The sequence below is a fragment of the Aspergillus versicolor genome (genome assembly GCF_001890125.1).
Source record: "Aspergillus versicolor CBS 583.65 unplaced genomic scaffold ASPVEscaffold_4, whole genome shotgun sequence".
Classification (NCBI taxonomy): domain Eukaryota; kingdom Fungi; phylum Ascomycota; class Eurotiomycetes; order Eurotiales; family Aspergillaceae; genus Aspergillus; species Aspergillus versicolor.
In genome coordinates this window covers 2,503,266-2,517,956 of record NW_024467527.1, presented here as the reverse complement: position 1 = coordinate 2,517,956, position 14,691 = coordinate 2,503,266, and the positions used below count along the sequence as shown (strand labels likewise).

General features: G+C 52.6%; 7 protein-coding genes across 7 annotated transcripts; 3 read left to right on the top strand and 4 right to left on the bottom strand.

Annotated features, from left to right (window-relative positions):
- Positions 1-364: 364 nt before the first annotated feature.
- On the top strand, positions 365-1,084 carry ASPVEDRAFT_654342 (uncharacterized protein). The gene has a single exon (XM_040815805.1). The coding sequence runs from the start codon at positions 513-515 to the stop codon at positions 975-977; it is 465 nt and encodes a 154-aa protein (XP_040667751.1). The 5' UTR covers positions 365-512; the 3' UTR covers positions 978-1,084.
- ASPVEDRAFT_41515 (uncharacterized protein) lies at positions 848-2,596 on the top strand. Its single transcript, XM_040812365.1, has 6 exons — positions 848-1,262; positions 1,313-1,332; positions 1,380-1,416; positions 1,465-1,532; positions 1,590-2,062; positions 2,123-2,596. Exons 1-6 carry the CDS (start codon positions 1,085-1,087, stop codon positions 2,466-2,468), a joined length of 1,122 nt encoding a protein of 373 aa, XP_040667750.1. The 5' UTR covers positions 848-1,084; the 3' UTR covers positions 2,469-2,596.
- A 346-nt stretch (positions 2,597-2,942) lies between these two features.
- Positions 2,943-3,836, bottom strand: ASPVEDRAFT_99483 (MBL fold metallo-hydrolase; the record flags this gene model as incomplete). The annotated part of the gene is made up of 1 exon (XM_040818797.1): positions 2,943-3,836. A coding segment is annotated over one exon (894 nt), but the record flags the coding sequence as incomplete, so codon positions are not given.
- Positions 3,837-4,202: 366 nt separating this feature from the next.
- On the bottom strand, positions 4,203-5,624 carry ASPVEDRAFT_83506 (ornithine aminotransferase; the record flags this gene model as incomplete). Its single annotated transcript, XM_040817407.1, has 2 exons — positions 4,203-5,057; positions 5,148-5,624. The coding sequence occupies 2 exons, from the start codon at positions 5,622-5,624 to the stop codon at positions 4,203-4,205; spliced, it is 1,332 nt and encodes a 443-aa protein (XP_040667748.1).
- Positions 5,625-7,075: 1,451 nt separating this feature from the next.
- ASPVEDRAFT_83505 (uncharacterized protein) lies at positions 7,076-8,523 on the top strand (the record flags this gene model as incomplete). The annotated part of the gene is made up of 2 exons (XM_040817406.1): positions 7,076-8,416; positions 8,464-8,523. 2 exons carry the CDS (start codon positions 7,076-7,078, stop codon positions 8,521-8,523), a joined length of 1,401 nt encoding a protein of 466 aa, XP_040667747.1.
- A 551-nt stretch (positions 8,524-9,074) lies between these two features.
- Positions 9,075-12,953, bottom strand: ASPVEDRAFT_192342 (hybrid sensor histidine kinase/response regulator; the record flags this gene model as incomplete). The annotated part of the gene is made up of 3 exons (XM_040809113.1): positions 9,075-9,420; positions 9,469-12,845; positions 12,903-12,953. Coding segments are annotated over 3 exons (3,667 nt in total), but the record flags the coding sequence as incomplete, so codon positions are not given.
- Positions 12,954-13,109: 156 nt separating this feature from the next.
- Positions 13,110-14,421, bottom strand: ASPVEDRAFT_41512 (uncharacterized protein). The gene is made up of 6 exons (XM_040812364.1): positions 14,268-14,421; positions 14,179-14,215; positions 14,058-14,128; positions 13,631-14,010; positions 13,517-13,581; positions 13,110-13,466 (listed from the first exon to the last, which is right to left on the bottom strand). Exons 1-6 carry the CDS (start codon positions 14,415-14,417, stop codon positions 13,135-13,137), a joined length of 1,035 nt encoding a protein of 344 aa, XP_040667745.1. The 5' UTR covers positions 14,418-14,421; the 3' UTR covers positions 13,110-13,134.
- Between the last annotated feature and the right edge of the window lie 270 nt (positions 14,422-14,691).

The following is a 14,691-nucleotide window of genomic DNA, read 5'->3' as shown; positions in this document are numbered from 1 at the left end:
GATGTGATATTCAGCTTCACAACACGATTTTCTTTCTTGCAAGACTCAACAACCTCTCCACTGTATCCCTGTCACTTGAGCCACATTCCTGCAAGAAGCGGGTCAGCTTCCCACCAGAAGCTCGGCCAAGTTCCGCCGTCAAATATAAATATCCCTGCCAAATCCTCCGCCCATCGTTATCTTCCACGAGCTGGAACATCCCACGCCCGATATTAACCTCGAAGCTGTTGCAAATCGGGCCTGAAGCCCCGCAGAGTTTCGGATTGCCGCGTGCTGGCCAATGGCTTTATATAGTGCGCTCGTAGTGGGGATGGAACGAACCTTGAAGAGTGGAGGACGAGTGGATCTCTCTCTGACAGCAGAAGAAAAGAAAACATCGTAGAATGCACCCTGAGCAGTTAGCTGCAACCTTGAGTTTCAACCGTCTTTCACTCGCCTTGCCACTGCAGTATCGACTGATGTGCAGGCGAGCAATGCGATTGTAGCCCCCTCGCAGAAGAAATCGAAATGACATGATAGTTCAGACCTGTTCAACAGATCAGCTCGAATCGTTGATATCTGTCATTGCACAGCGGTGGCAGTCGCCCCCCAGTCCATCCCAGCAGCTGCAGCATCCATGTCCGCTGCCAGTCGATCACTCGGGACAATGTTTCCTTTTGCTCCCCGATCATCGATGCTGGGAGATTCTAACGGTCCTGTCTCATTCGGCAGGATTAGCCTTTGCAGAAGTACGGGTCCCTTCCGTCTGTCCGTCCATTGCTCTTTGCCGTGTGAATACGATGTGCCTGCTCTACCCGAGCCCTCAATGTATGAGCCCATGTAACGGAGCACTCAGGGGCTTTGCCATTGCCTGTCCAAACCCTAACGCCGCTTACGCCTCCAAACAGGCCGATTGTGCAGTTGATGGCTCCGTTATTTCTGGCTTAAACTCAGGCCGATCCGATCCATCGGGAGTGGCACCCCCCCCCTTGGTCTGATCTTGCATAACTTGCAACATATTTGACCTTCCAAGCCCTCGCCCTGAATCCTAGTGGGTTGCCCCATCATACAAGGTCTCACTCTTTTTTCCAAGGCCATGTTCAATATGGCCGTCATCCACCCCCTGGTCGCCCGTGAGGCTTCCCCGGATCACCATGTGGATAGGTCGATGCAGACGTGGAACAAGGCTACACAATCACTCTGCATAATTTTCATGACTGTCTTTTTTGGTCTCCGAGTTTATACCCGTACTTCCCTGCTGAGAAATTGGGGACAAGAGGACTGTGAGTTTCGGCCTGCCATTCTGCATCCCAATTCTAACTGGCATGTTTAGGGTGCTGCTTGGGCGCATGGGTAGGACAGCCCTGCTCAACAAGATGCAAAGGCTAACATTATTCCAGGCTCTAGGTGTTGCATACTCAGCAATCGCCTTGGCCAGTGAGTTAACCGTTGCTCTTTCTATTGACTCAACTAACAGTCGTCCAGTGGGCCATTTCGGTGGAGGCGTGCATTGGGACGATGTCCCTGAGGCACACCACATTCCATTTCAAAAGGTACCAATTACGATGGATGAAGACGGAAAAGGGAAGTACATTGCTAATGATCTCCAGCTTACCTACGTAACGATGGTCATGTACGGGCCGACCGCGTTTCTCACCAAAATGACCCTGTTGTGGATCATGACCAGGGTGTTCAGTCCATTCAAGAAATCCGTCATCTTCATCTATGTCTTCCTCGCCCTCATGCTTCTCTACTACATCCCTGCCGTCATCGTGAAAATCCGCATCTGTATGCCAATCGCAAAATTCTGGGAGCAAGACCTGCCCGGATCCTGCCTCGACCAAAGCGCCATCATCATGGCTGATGCCGTCGTCAGCGTCGTCAGCGACCTGATCGTTCTCATCCTGCCTCTTCCCCTGACGATGCGACTGCAACTACCACACAAGAAGAAGATGAGAGTGATGGGCATGCTGGGGGCGGGAGGACTTGCTTGTGCGTCGAGTGTCATCCGTCTTGTTCTTATACAGTTGACTGGCAATTCGAAGGATGCCACCATTGCTTTCATGCGCGTTAATATGTTTGGGTATGTCATAATTCGTCCACTTCTCTGGTATGCTACTATGGCCTCAAGCTGACCCTTCAGAAACGCCGAAATTGCCATTGGGGTTATCTGTGCATGTCTGCCCGCGCTGTCGGCGTTGATCACACAGAAGTACAACGAATACAGCAGCGGCAGATACAACAGCCACAACTCAGAATACCAACTGAGCAAGGTGCGTAACCAGACCAAAAGCAGTCGTGCGGACCGCAGCAACAACCTGAGTGTCAACGGCCACGACTCAGACAAGGACATCCTCATGACGAACGTGCAAGCCGTTCCCAGAGTCGAGACAACCGTCCAAGGGGACTTCAATCGGAGCGGCCAGAACCAGCAGGGCATTATGAGGACGGTAGACGTGTCGACGTCGGTGGCCTCTCGCGACTCATAAAGGGGATGGGATATTGGCAAGCTTAGCGGGTTCTGGTATGAAGTTTTCTGTCCATGCAGGTTATGGCTATGTAAAATAGACTCTCATGCTTCATTTCGGTCAATACAATCTATATGAACATCCTTTCGAGCTCCCTATTGTGTCTATCCCCGGACGACAGGTCGCAAGTCAACGGGGGACAACCTCTTAGAACGTTTCCCTAGGGCTTCAGTATTCCGGTTGCTCTGCTGTTCTGATTCTGTCTGTCTACACCTCGATTCTATGCCCCTTGCTGGATTCAATTATTCCAGCCCTGACGGGTCAGAAACAAACAGAATATCATTTCAAAGAACTACCCACAGGCAAATACATACTGCAATCACATAGCCTTTCTAGGACTCTTCGGCCTGCTGGTAATCCCGGCTTTGCACGGTACTCCTCCATCCGATCGGGATATGACCTAGTGTCCTATGCTTGAAGCTGTAGAGTCTTCCAAAATCTCCAGCGCGTTTTCTCTGCATATTTCTTCTTCTGCCAGTCATTTATTGTGGCTGGATAAAACTCGATCTGATCGAGCAAGGCCTGATCATGCGCGACAATCACCCACACATTATCGGCTGAATCAAGGACTTGAAGCTTCTCAATAGACTCATGAACCTGACATATGTCCACCGCGTTTACCTCCGGCATTCGGAATAGCGGCTGGTATGGATGTAGCATCAGCCTCTCCATGATTGCTCCAGGGCAGGGGGGCTGTTGAAGACACTCTGGCACCCGTTCCGCTGAGAGCGGTCGATATACGCTGGGCCGGAACTGTCCGATGAAGTGGCATGTATCTCCGCCCATTAAAACGAAGCTGCTGGAAGAGGGCAGTCCATCAACAGTGACGCGAGCAAGGGCCGCAAGGTGACCGACTGTGTGTCCCGGCGAATCCAACAAGTAGAAGCTGCCATCGCCAAAATAGTCAAGGGCTTTGAACGGTCCTACATCTAAAGGTGAATCATCAAAGGAGATCTCCTGTAGCTCCCGGCCTTCCCATGCTGTCTCCCAAAGCGGCGGCTCCGGGTTGGTGGGAAAGGCGTGTGCGTGATGCGTCTTGAACCCTGGGCCGACAACGAGCTTCGTACTGGGCGGAAAGGCAGTCATGTCACCAACATGGTCAAAGTGATGATGGCTCCAAATGACGGCCTTGATATCGGATAAAGATACACCTCCTTCCTGCAACACCTCGCTGACGTTCTTCGCGGCCTCCACCTGCCATCCTGCTTGTTCAAGGAACCCAAGCGTGGCTGGGGGCAGGTGGCCCCAGTCCTTGCGCAGACCAAGATCAAAGAGCAATTTACAGCCGGACGGATGCTCAATAAAAAACGAGTACGAGGGCAGGTCCAGAGTCAGAGAAGAGAGTCCATCAGGAGGGGCAAGGGGTTGCTGTCCGGGGATCGTCATGCGTGTGCTGTGATCATTATACAACTGCCACAACTGCAGCTTGGGTGGTAACTTACGTGTTAATCACACCGACATCAATGGCTATTAATCCATCGGGCAGTATAAGCGACTCCATGGCGTTCAATGCTGGTGGATGAGGACGTTGGCTGAAATGGTTGGCTGTATCTTATATCAAGGCTCCTCGTATTCGGCTAAAGATGAGCTGCACACCTCATACTTGATCGGGTGTACAGGTATTATTATAATGCGTATCGTTCGCTTTAGCATTATGTACAGACGACAATGTCAAACTCCGCGCCCTCCAACATCTCATATGACCGGTTGCTCAACAGCCCCCTTGATGTTAGGAAGCTCAGATGCCCCCTCTTCGATGATCTTGAGCGCCTTCTGGATCTCCTCTTCGGTGATTATCAGCGGAGGAGCCAGGCGAATGATGTTCTGATGAGTCGGTTTAGCCAGCAAGCCTTTTTGCTTCATCAGTAAGCACAGTTCCCACGCGCTGTGGCCATTGGTCTTGCTCTCATCGATGACAATCGCGTTCAGCAGGCCTTTGCCTCGGACAATCTGTATAATCGGGTTCTTCAGAGCCAGAGACTCCAGTCCTTCTCGGAAGATCTGACCCAGACTCTCCGCCCGCTCGACCATCTGCTCATCACGTACCACTTCAAGCGCGCGAATTGCCACCGCGCAGCCTAGAGGGTTACCACCATAGGTTGACCCATGTGTCCCTGGTTCAATTGTCGCCATGACATCCTTGCGACCAAGCACGCATGACACGGGGTATAGCCCCCCTGAGATAGCCTTGCCTAATAGCACCAAATCAGGCTTGATACCACTCCACTCATGACACAGCATCTTTCCCGTCCGGGCGATGCCTGTCTGAATCTCGTCGCAGATTAAGAGGACATTATGCCTATCACAAAGCATGCGGGCCTCGCGGAGGTAATCCTCATCAGGAACGACAATGCCGGCCTCACCTTGGATAGGCTCGACGAGGAAAGCCGCAAGGTTGTCTCCAGCAGCCTTGAAAGCGTCTTGAAGGACTGCTTTGTTGCCAAAGGTTATAGCCTTCTTGGTCCCCGGAATAGCGCAACCAATCCCAGGCAGGAAAGGACCGTAATGTTCCCGCGATTCGGGATCAGAGGATAGGGACATAGCGCAGAACTATATTGCGCGAGGGACTGCAGTCAGCCATATATTCAATGCATCCCGTGAGGATTTATCCTAGGTGATCAGGGTATGAATTCTACTCACAGTGCGGCCATGGAAGTTATTTTCGGCACTCAGGACAACAGCTTTGTTTTCCGGGATGCCCTTTTCCTTATATCCCCACTTACGGGCAATCTTAATGCTTGTCTCAACGGCCTCGGCTCCAGTATTCATAGGCAGCACCATGTCAAATCCAAAGAAGCTGGTAACAAATTGTGCAAAGCGAGGGAACACATCGTTGTAGAACGCGCGGGAGCTCAAGGTTAAGCGGGACGCTTGGTCAACCAGTGCTGCGACTAACTCCGGGTGGCAGTGGCCTTGATTCACAGCAGAGTAGGCAGAGAGGAAGTCAAGGTAGTGACAACCTTCAGGATCCCAGACTGAAGTACCCTGTGCGCGGGCAAAGACAATAGGGAGCGGATGGTAGTTATGGGCGGCGAATTCATGCTCAGCATCAATGGCTTCCGCGCTGGAGGCGGCGTGGTAATCGGCTGGTGTGCCGTTCATGGAGACGGTGCCCATGATAGATAGTGGAAACGAGGAAGCTACGGCAATTGATTGAGTAAAGATAAATATAGCTGAGCCGACAGACCTGAAGAGACGACCTTCCTGTAATATATACAAAGAAGCTATAACCAGACAATCGCTGTAACCCTAACGGAAGGTCGTGCCGGCCTTGGCTGCTCCCATCCGAACATGTTAAGATCGGTGACACGTCTCCTCTCATTGCTAATGCCACCCGAAGCCTTGTGTCCTGTCGGTATCTAATGGTATGCAGCGGATGAGCCGTCTCAGTCGGCTTATACCTGGGTATCGGGGGTTAACGGAACAGGACAGATTCCTGGAAGGACAGCCCCAGGCTGCTATGTTTACCTTTATATACATTCATATTGCGAAAAAGGCTTCATGATTCTGATTTTACATAGTTCTAAGTCTCGATTCACCCGAGACTTTGCGCCCGCCATACCATGTTTCTATAAGTTTCCTCTCTCGGAGCTCGCTGGCATTCCACCGCATATCAACGATGATGAAGTCAGCCAGTTTTCCAACTTCTAAACTACCAGTCCGCTCCTCGGCAAATACACTTCGCGCTGCCCCTGTAGATGCCGCCACAATAGCGTCGCAGATACCTAGTTGGAAATGCTTGTTTACAGTCTTGGTGTATTCAGGATCTCTCGCTGACTGCCGTGTGGTAGCAACATAAAGATTCTGCAAGGGCGCATAGGGCGAGGTCGGACTATCGCTCCCAGGCGGTGATCCCAGAGGAGCATATGGCGTTGAAAGATAAGCTGTGCATGCATCTATAATTCCGTCGTAGATAACTTTGACCCCAGCAATGGAAGATCCGGCTCGGCAGCGCGCAAGGTCACAAGGGCATCCCATGCCTCCTCGTCCATAGCCATTTCCACAACACCTGTATACCCCTCAGAGTTGTACTCACGAATAGCTGCACGGATGGCCTCAATTCGCTCCTCCTTTGGGCTGGAGGAAGCCTGGTATGGCAGTGATTCTCCCCTCTTCAATCAGCATGCTATCGGCGAACGTCCGTCCAGTGCATTTCTTAGGGCTGCTGGTTGGTTCCTGGTGGGCCCGGCTCGACCTTCCCTCCCAGTTTGCTGCGGGATGCCCACTGCTGTTTTCCTACTGTTTCTCAAGAGGGAAATAGGGAAAGAGAGCCAATATGGACGTTTGGGGCGTGCTCTCCTGGGGTCAATGGATCCATGCTGCCAATGAAGAACAGTTACTTGTCACCCCAGGGTTGCATGCCCCGGCTGACCCGACCTCGTGGAAACACCGAACAACCTGGGGAATATTCTCCTTGCGTAATATCGCCGCTTTGCGTGTTTTATCATACTTGATTGCCTCCATCCGCAGGTCTCTCTCCTGTTCTCTTCGGTTTCTTTCTCTGAACACGTCCGCCTAGCTGGTCTTTCCTCCAGTCCCTAACAGTATTCCAAACCCCTCTCCCAAATATGCATCAGAATACTCTCCATACCAACGATGCCCATAACTTCAGCAAAAAGGAGCAAGACGACATGATCGAGCCGGAACAATATGAAGGCGAGGTCCTGGGCCAGGTTATCCCGAAACACCATTGCGCAAAAGCTGTCGAAGGAGACCAGCACTTTCATCGCCTTGGTTGGAAACGCTTGACGATTGTATTAATTGTTCAATCGATTGCTCTGGGCACCTTGAGCATTCCCTCCGCATTTGCAAAGCTGGGAATGGTTGCTGGTATCATACTGACAGTGTCCTTTGGCCTCCTCGCTATCTACTCGAGCTATATCATTGGCTTGGTGAAGCTTAAATATCCTCGTCTCCCTCACTATGTGGACTTTGGTCGACTTTTGATAGGTGATATCGGTGATAAGATCTTCGCTGTTGCCTTTATTGCTTTGATGACCCTGACGGTGGGGTCTCACTGTTTGACTGGGAAGCTTGCTCTTGCGACAATTACAGGCAGCTCCGTGTGTGCTCTCTTATTTAGTGTGGTATCAGCTGTGGTGCTATTTGCATTGGCAGTGCCACCCTCGTTTGCTGAGATATCAATTCTCGGGTATGTCGATTTCGCCTCCATTCTCGTGGCGGTGGTCATCACTATGATTGCAACCGATGCTCAGCAGGCTCCGTCAAGTTCAGCCTCATGGTCTCTTTGGGCTAAGCCAGACCTGACTCTAAGTGAGGCTTTTGTTTCCATCTCAAACATTGTGTTCGCCTACTCCTTCGCCCCCGCACAGCCATCCTTTATGGATGAGATGCACACGCCGCGAGATTTCACAAAGTCAATTTCCGCCCTGGCCATAACCCAGATTACGATCTATACAGTGGCAGGAGCAGTCATATATGTGTTCGTTGGGCAGGATGTCGAGTCCCCTGCACTATTGTCGGCAGGCCCTCTGTGGGCCAAGATTGCGTTCGGCCTTGCTCTGCCCGTAATCTTTATATCTGGATCTATTAATACCACTGTCGCTTGTCGCTTTATCCACGGTAGATTCTATCAAGACTCTGTTGTCCGTTATGTCAATACCGCGAAGGGCTGGATTTCTTGGCTGGCAGTTGTTGCGCTGGTCACTATCATTGCCTGGATTGTCGCAGAGGCCATTCCTTTCTTTTCCAGCTTACTCGCCATTGTCGGCTGTCTTCTTACCTCTGGGTTTGCCCTTTACGTTCCTCCGATCATGTGGTATGTTCTGCTCAGGGAAGGGGAGTGGTTTGAGAAACATAATATCTGGCACGCAATCTTCAACCTCGTCCTGTTCGTTGTCGGGATCGTTGTGCTTGGGTGTGGCCTCTATGCAAGCATCACCGGGATTGTGAGTTCTTGTCATGAATTATCTTCGTGCGCGTACTGACTGGGTAGATTTCCGAGTTCCGATCAGGGGCCATAAGCCGGCCGTTCTCCTGCAGCGCTGGCAACTAAGATACGCGGTAGCCTTCCTTATATCTTGCTCGCTCGTTCCTCGTTATTGGCAGTAGCAGTATTTGAGCCGAGGGCTTCAGCAGGAGTGACATTTATGCTCTCCAGTTATGCTCTCCAACTAGCATTAGATTCCATAATCCGGCACATAAAAGATAACTAGCTAGCGAATGAATCGGTTGCTGTTGGGGCTTCTCCATCATTTACGAATCAAGTCAATTGCTTCAGTCATGCCGCTCGAGGTCCCAGGGTGCTGGACCTGGCGTGTCCGCCATCGAAAGTGTGGTCTAGAAACTCCCTCCTGTAGAGAATGCACCGACCGCCATGTTCACTGCCATGGCTATGGGCCCAAACCCGCGTGAATGGACGGTGGCTCCGAAGAGCTAAAGGAACGGGCGCGCATCAAGGCTGCTGTTAAGCAAAGCTCGGAGATTGACGGCGTTGGTTAAAAATCATTGTCTGCGCCTTACGGCTCTACAAGTGCGCCCTACGCGCCGCCGGGTCAGGGCCCTGCTAGAGTAGCTGCTTAAGTCACTTGGCAAAAAGCAACACGAGACGAGTCTAACAGAGAAAGGAGCCCTGCTAGAAAATCAATTACATATGGTATCAATTACATATGGTATCTTTTCTTCGTAATATAGTACAGGGTATCTCTCTACGTTTAGCCGCGCAGAATGGCCTGCAACTCTGGCCGCTTCACTGGTTTGATCAGGAACGTGTCGATGCCTGAAGAGAAGGCCTCTTTCTGGGTGCTGGGGCTATCAAGGCCGGTCAATGCAGCAATTACAGTGCGCGGGGACGCCTTCTGCTCGGACTCGCTCATCTTGGCTCGATGCTCTTGTTCGATGCGGCGGATCTGTCGAGACGCTTCAAACCCATCCATGACTGGCATTGAGATGTCTAAATCGTCAGTGAATCGGCTTTCTACAGACGGGAATGAAAGCATACCAATGATGACAAACTGGTACTTTCCAGGATCAGCTTTGTACGCCTCCACTGCCTCTGCCCCGTTCTGGGCTGTCATATAAGGATGATTGTCCTTCTCGGTGTACGCACAAAGCAGCTGCAGGTTGAGGTCGTTGTCGTCCACCAGTAGGACCGCTGTCTCGGGAGCTTCCTCCGGCGATTTGGCTGCAGACTCCTTTTCAGATTCATCGCCCATGGTGTCCGTCGTTGGGCGTTTGCTGATCTTCATTCTATTGCTGGGGGGCTCGCTGGGCCCAACATCCAGGGGCAGCCGGGACGAACCAGGCATTTCCACCCAGTGAGTTGTCTCGTCAGGTTTGATATCACTCGGGCTCTGCTCTGCCTGTCGCTTGACGCAGATGTCCAGCGCACGCGCCAGCTTCCGGGGCCCGCATGGTTGGCTGATGAATTCAAAGTAGAGCATCTCGCTTCTGCTCTTCGCCGCCACGAACATACTGTGAGCTTCTTCGGGCGACTGGCAGATTACTACAACTGGTGCTAGGCGTCCATTCCGGTCTACCAGACGCTGGCTGCGGCCAAACAAGTCTCTTCCTTGCGTGTCCTCGCTGTTGAGCTCTGTTTGCACCGCCAGATAGAAGTCGAACTTCTCCTCGTCACCACGTACAGATGTTCTGGCAACCTCGAGACCAAACCAGTCGTGGCACAGTCGTTCCAGGGACGAGTACAGGGATTTATCTCGACTGGATTGCAGATCCGAGCCGAACCCAAGAAACCCAATGGACTTGTCCTGGGTATATTTCTGCATGGATCTGAAGACGGCACTGGACGAGGAGTTGTCGGATGTGTCGGACAATAGAGCCAGGGGCGTGCGTATTGAGAGCGTTGTCCCGACATTCTGCGTTGATTCAATCTCGATCGAGCCACCAAGGAACCCCACGGCCTGTCGAACAATGCTGAGACCAAGCCCGCTTCCAGAGGCCAGTGGATCTTCCTGCGAGAACGCGGTGAAGAGGCCCTCCTGGAGATACTTCGGCCCAATGCCTTTTCCAGTGTCTTTCACCGTCAGGGTAACTTCGAACTCGGGCTCTTCTTTGTGCTGCGAGTCCTTCGACAGCGGGTCTGGGTCAATCTGTTTGGAGCTCAATCCGAGATAGATAAACCCAGACTTGGTATACTTGAGGGCGTTGCCAAAGATATTCATTAGAATCCGACGCCACGCGCCCGCATGTGTATAGAAGTGCCATTCTGTATCTGGCTGGATGTCGAATATGATGGTTACCTGGCTCGCACGAGGTCCAACAGGATCAGATTTGCTTGTCGGGCCACCCCAGCGCGACGACGAGCTGGTCATGGCCGGTGGTGGTGCGCTCGGGTGCGTATAGAAGCTGTAACCGGCAAAGACACACTCGGTGACCTCTTCCAATACAGAGTCCAGCTGAACATGCGTAAACGAAAGGTTCTCTCCGCGCTCTTTACTTTGCAAAGCGTCTGGGCCTTTCGGAATCCCAGGCGTAGGCCTTTTCTTTCTAACTTTGTTCTTCCCTGACTGCGGTGACTGTCTCTGATACTTGTCGATGACGGTAAGATCGAGAAGGTGGTTGATGGTATCTAGCAGGGTGCGCCCACAGGATTCAATGGTATGAACCATGCCATGTTGCAGGGCATTCATGGCGGTGTCGCTGAGGATCTCCGATGTGCCCAGAATACCGTGGAGTGGATTGCGTAGCTCATGAGTGATGCTGCTGACCAGGTTTGTCTTTGCCTTCTCTGCTATCTCGACATCCAGCCGACGGATCTCCGCCATGATGCTGTTGGCAAACGCAGAGATATACGTGACCTCATCCTCGAACGTGAAGACGTGGCCCGGGTCGTTTGTCCAGACCAGCGTTCCAGCAAACCACCGACTCTTGTCGGAGTCCCAGATCGGCAGCAGGAGAATGTTCCTGGCACCAGCGAAGATGCTGATCAGGCTATGGGCGTCTTGCTCAAACGTTGGCTTGCGCCGCCGTCTGCTGGATGCGCGCTTCTCCCGACTGCGGCGGACTTGCCCTGCTGGGGTCGTCGATAAGCTGTCGCTGTCTTCTGAAACAGACCCGTTGTTATTGTAAGAGAAGATCTTGCCTCGCGGATATCGCCGGATCAGCGAGCTGAACAATGGCTCTGGCACGACTATCGCTTGACCAGCGTCTGCCTCGGCGTCAATACTCGACTGAGTTGAGCTCGAGAAGCCCAGGCACTCGGACACCGGGGTGTTCTCCGACTCTGCCTCTGTATTACTATCCCAGGATGCCCCCGACGAGTCCGTACTCTCGTCGTCATCACTGTGCTTTGGGTGCTTCGCGGCGGGGCCAGACACTCTGCGAGTGTTGCGTGGGACGAGATTCCCGAATCGCACACTATCGGCACTGAGGAACAGGACGCCCTCGGCCCCAATAGACTCTCTGATCAGATTCGCAGCGCGCGAGAACGTTTGCTTAATGCCATCCGAAAGGGTATGGTCCTGTAGGGTTTCGCCCGCGGCCACCGTTCGGACCGTCTTGTTCTCTGTCTCGATCCGTGGCGTTGGGCCATTCGTCGACTTCGCAGGTCGTTCGCGTACAGGGAGGTCCTTCTTGCTCTGTCCGTTGCCAAACTGCTGTAAGTCTTGCTGCTGAATGTTCAATTGGCCCTCTCTTGGCTGCCCTGACTCCTGTGAGGCAGCATATTGTGCATCTGCTTCTTTCCAGGAGTCACGAAGCGTAGACCTCCCCTCGATGAAACTCCCAAGTCCCACCATCTTACGCTCGGCCTGGGCGTTTCTCAACGCTGAGTGCTCCATTTCCAAGTGCTTCATCACCGTGGCCGCCATGTTCTTCATAAACTCGACCTCGTTCTGACTCGGTGGTGTTGTTCTCGGCTTGCTGTCGAGTACACTGTACGCCCCTATCGTGAACCCCCGCGGGCTGACGATTGGTACTGCCGCGTAGAAGTGTGTGTCTGATATTGCCTCGATCAGGTTGCTGCCGCTGAATCGTTCGTGCTTACTCGTGTCCATCACCACAAAGGCGTCCTCGCTTCGGAGCTCATCATGTTCGGCAGTTCCCCGGGATTTCAGCCCTTCTACATGGTGGCAAATTCCCTTTTCTTTGGGCAGGACGCAGCATCCAAGCCGTAACCGATCTTTCTCGTCTTGACATCGGCCGCCGACCAGGTCCAGCGTCGGGGTCGCTTCCGCCACTACATGCTGGTGGGTGCGGTCGAACAGGGATATCAACGCTCGTTCGGTCCTCAGACGGATAGCGCCTAGTTGAGCAAATGACGTTAGTGCCGCATCCTGTGATGCTTGAGGGTCGAAGGTGCTCTGGCTGCCAGGGTCTGAAGGGATATAGTAGGACTGAGAGTCGTCGGGGGGGATGTACCTGGAAGGCCATGAAAGTCAGCAACAGTCGATCTTCAGGCGCGGGGGGTGCACGTGCTTGTGAAATTCCCTTTCCTGGGCCAGTCTGTAATTTGGGGCTGAATTCATGGTGTCGAATCTAATTGCCAGATGTGGCCTAAAACTCCTCCTGTGCTTTATACATCAGGGCCCGGTGCGGGTATGACATCACCGCCACCCACTGCTGCCAGTGACGTAGCTGGGGCTCGCATCGTCATTGGAATGGCAAAGATAAAGTTGGAACTAGGCCAGCCTTATATTGTCTGTTTATATTACACAAAGACTTGCTCTACGGACACCATCCCCCGTCGTCCCGCGCCACTCCCTGCCATATTCCCGTTGTCCGGCCTGCCCACCAGTGAGCCACCAGAGTCCACTGCATTTTTCCTATTTAACGCTGCGGCTCCACCCTGGCGGTGCTCTAGGGGATCAGAAGCTGGGCTGTGGACAAGGTGCTGACTGCTAGACTCCCTTCTCGACTGACGCATCCGGTGGCAACGAGACCAAACCAGCCGCACCAAAGGCATTAGGGTTGGCAAGCAAGCACAGATAATGGCCACCGCGCATTCAATCACAGACCATATTGTCGCCGGTGCGATAGTTCCTAATCCAACATGTTATCGGGGCACTTTGGTCAGTGGCCGAGGCACATACCAGACACATTGTCAGACGAGTACAGGAACAGAAGCTTGAATCGATAGATGCTCACGCCAATTACGCTAGATATATTGATTAGGACCAGCTTCAACAGGGCAGTATATAACTCACAAAGCACCCAGGAGGAAGATGCCACTGATCGACAACCGGTACAGCATACTGCCGGCCAGCTGCCAGCAGACCTGCACTGGCAACGTGAGAATGGCGATATCTGTGAGGATATTTGGTAGCGCTACGCAGAAGAATCCCACTCGCAGATTAATGCAGTGGCCTTCTTTGTCAGAATCCCAGGCCTTTGACACTGGGGTGCATTGGAAGGTTGCCGCCGGTATAAAAGCAATCGCCCATAGCACCACAACACCGCCGCATATTCGAGCTCCCACCCGGAAGAACCGCGACATGTCAGTAAAGATGCGTCGGTACATGAACAGGATGGAGAGCTTGATGAGCAGCAGGTTGATCACGTAGAAAATCTCAAAGATGTACAGTAGCTGTATCTTATCAACCTCCACCTCCATTATAGCGGCTTCGGACTTACCTGTTTCACCATCAACGCTTGATGCGCCGAAAGGTCAGGTGTAGCATCGCGGCCCAGTCCATAATGGATCACTGGACGGTCGGTCAACGTCCATATCTGCTATCTAGGCATTCGAACTTACTGGCGAACGCAATTGCGGATAAAGCACAAAGCACAGCCCGTTCCGAGACCTCGTTAGAACACTCCGGTTTCCTGTCGGCCTTAACTTACCAGACTGGCAATGAGGAGATAGTCATCGACCCCGAGACCGACCCGGCGTAGGTGACGGGCACTGAACCTCAAGATAGTGAAGGTCCAGGCGAGCACAAGGACCGCTATGGTGCTCGCCTGCAGCTGGCTAGGTGGGAACCTGACTGCCATCGCTGGAATGATATGTGGAGGAATGAATTCAGACCTCCGATCTGTTCATCCCAATCAATGACGCAGGTTACCATGTTCTAGAATGCCCGACTTGTGACAACCAACTTGGCTATATGAACCGTGGTTCGCAGCCGTCATGTCGACAATCCATGACTGAAAAGGGAAATACAAGAGCACTAGTTGTGAGCATAAATTCGGCTGTTCCACGAATATATATATATTCAACCGAGATTCGGCCGAACGCCAGGACAAGCTCGTCAACTGCTGGTGCGTG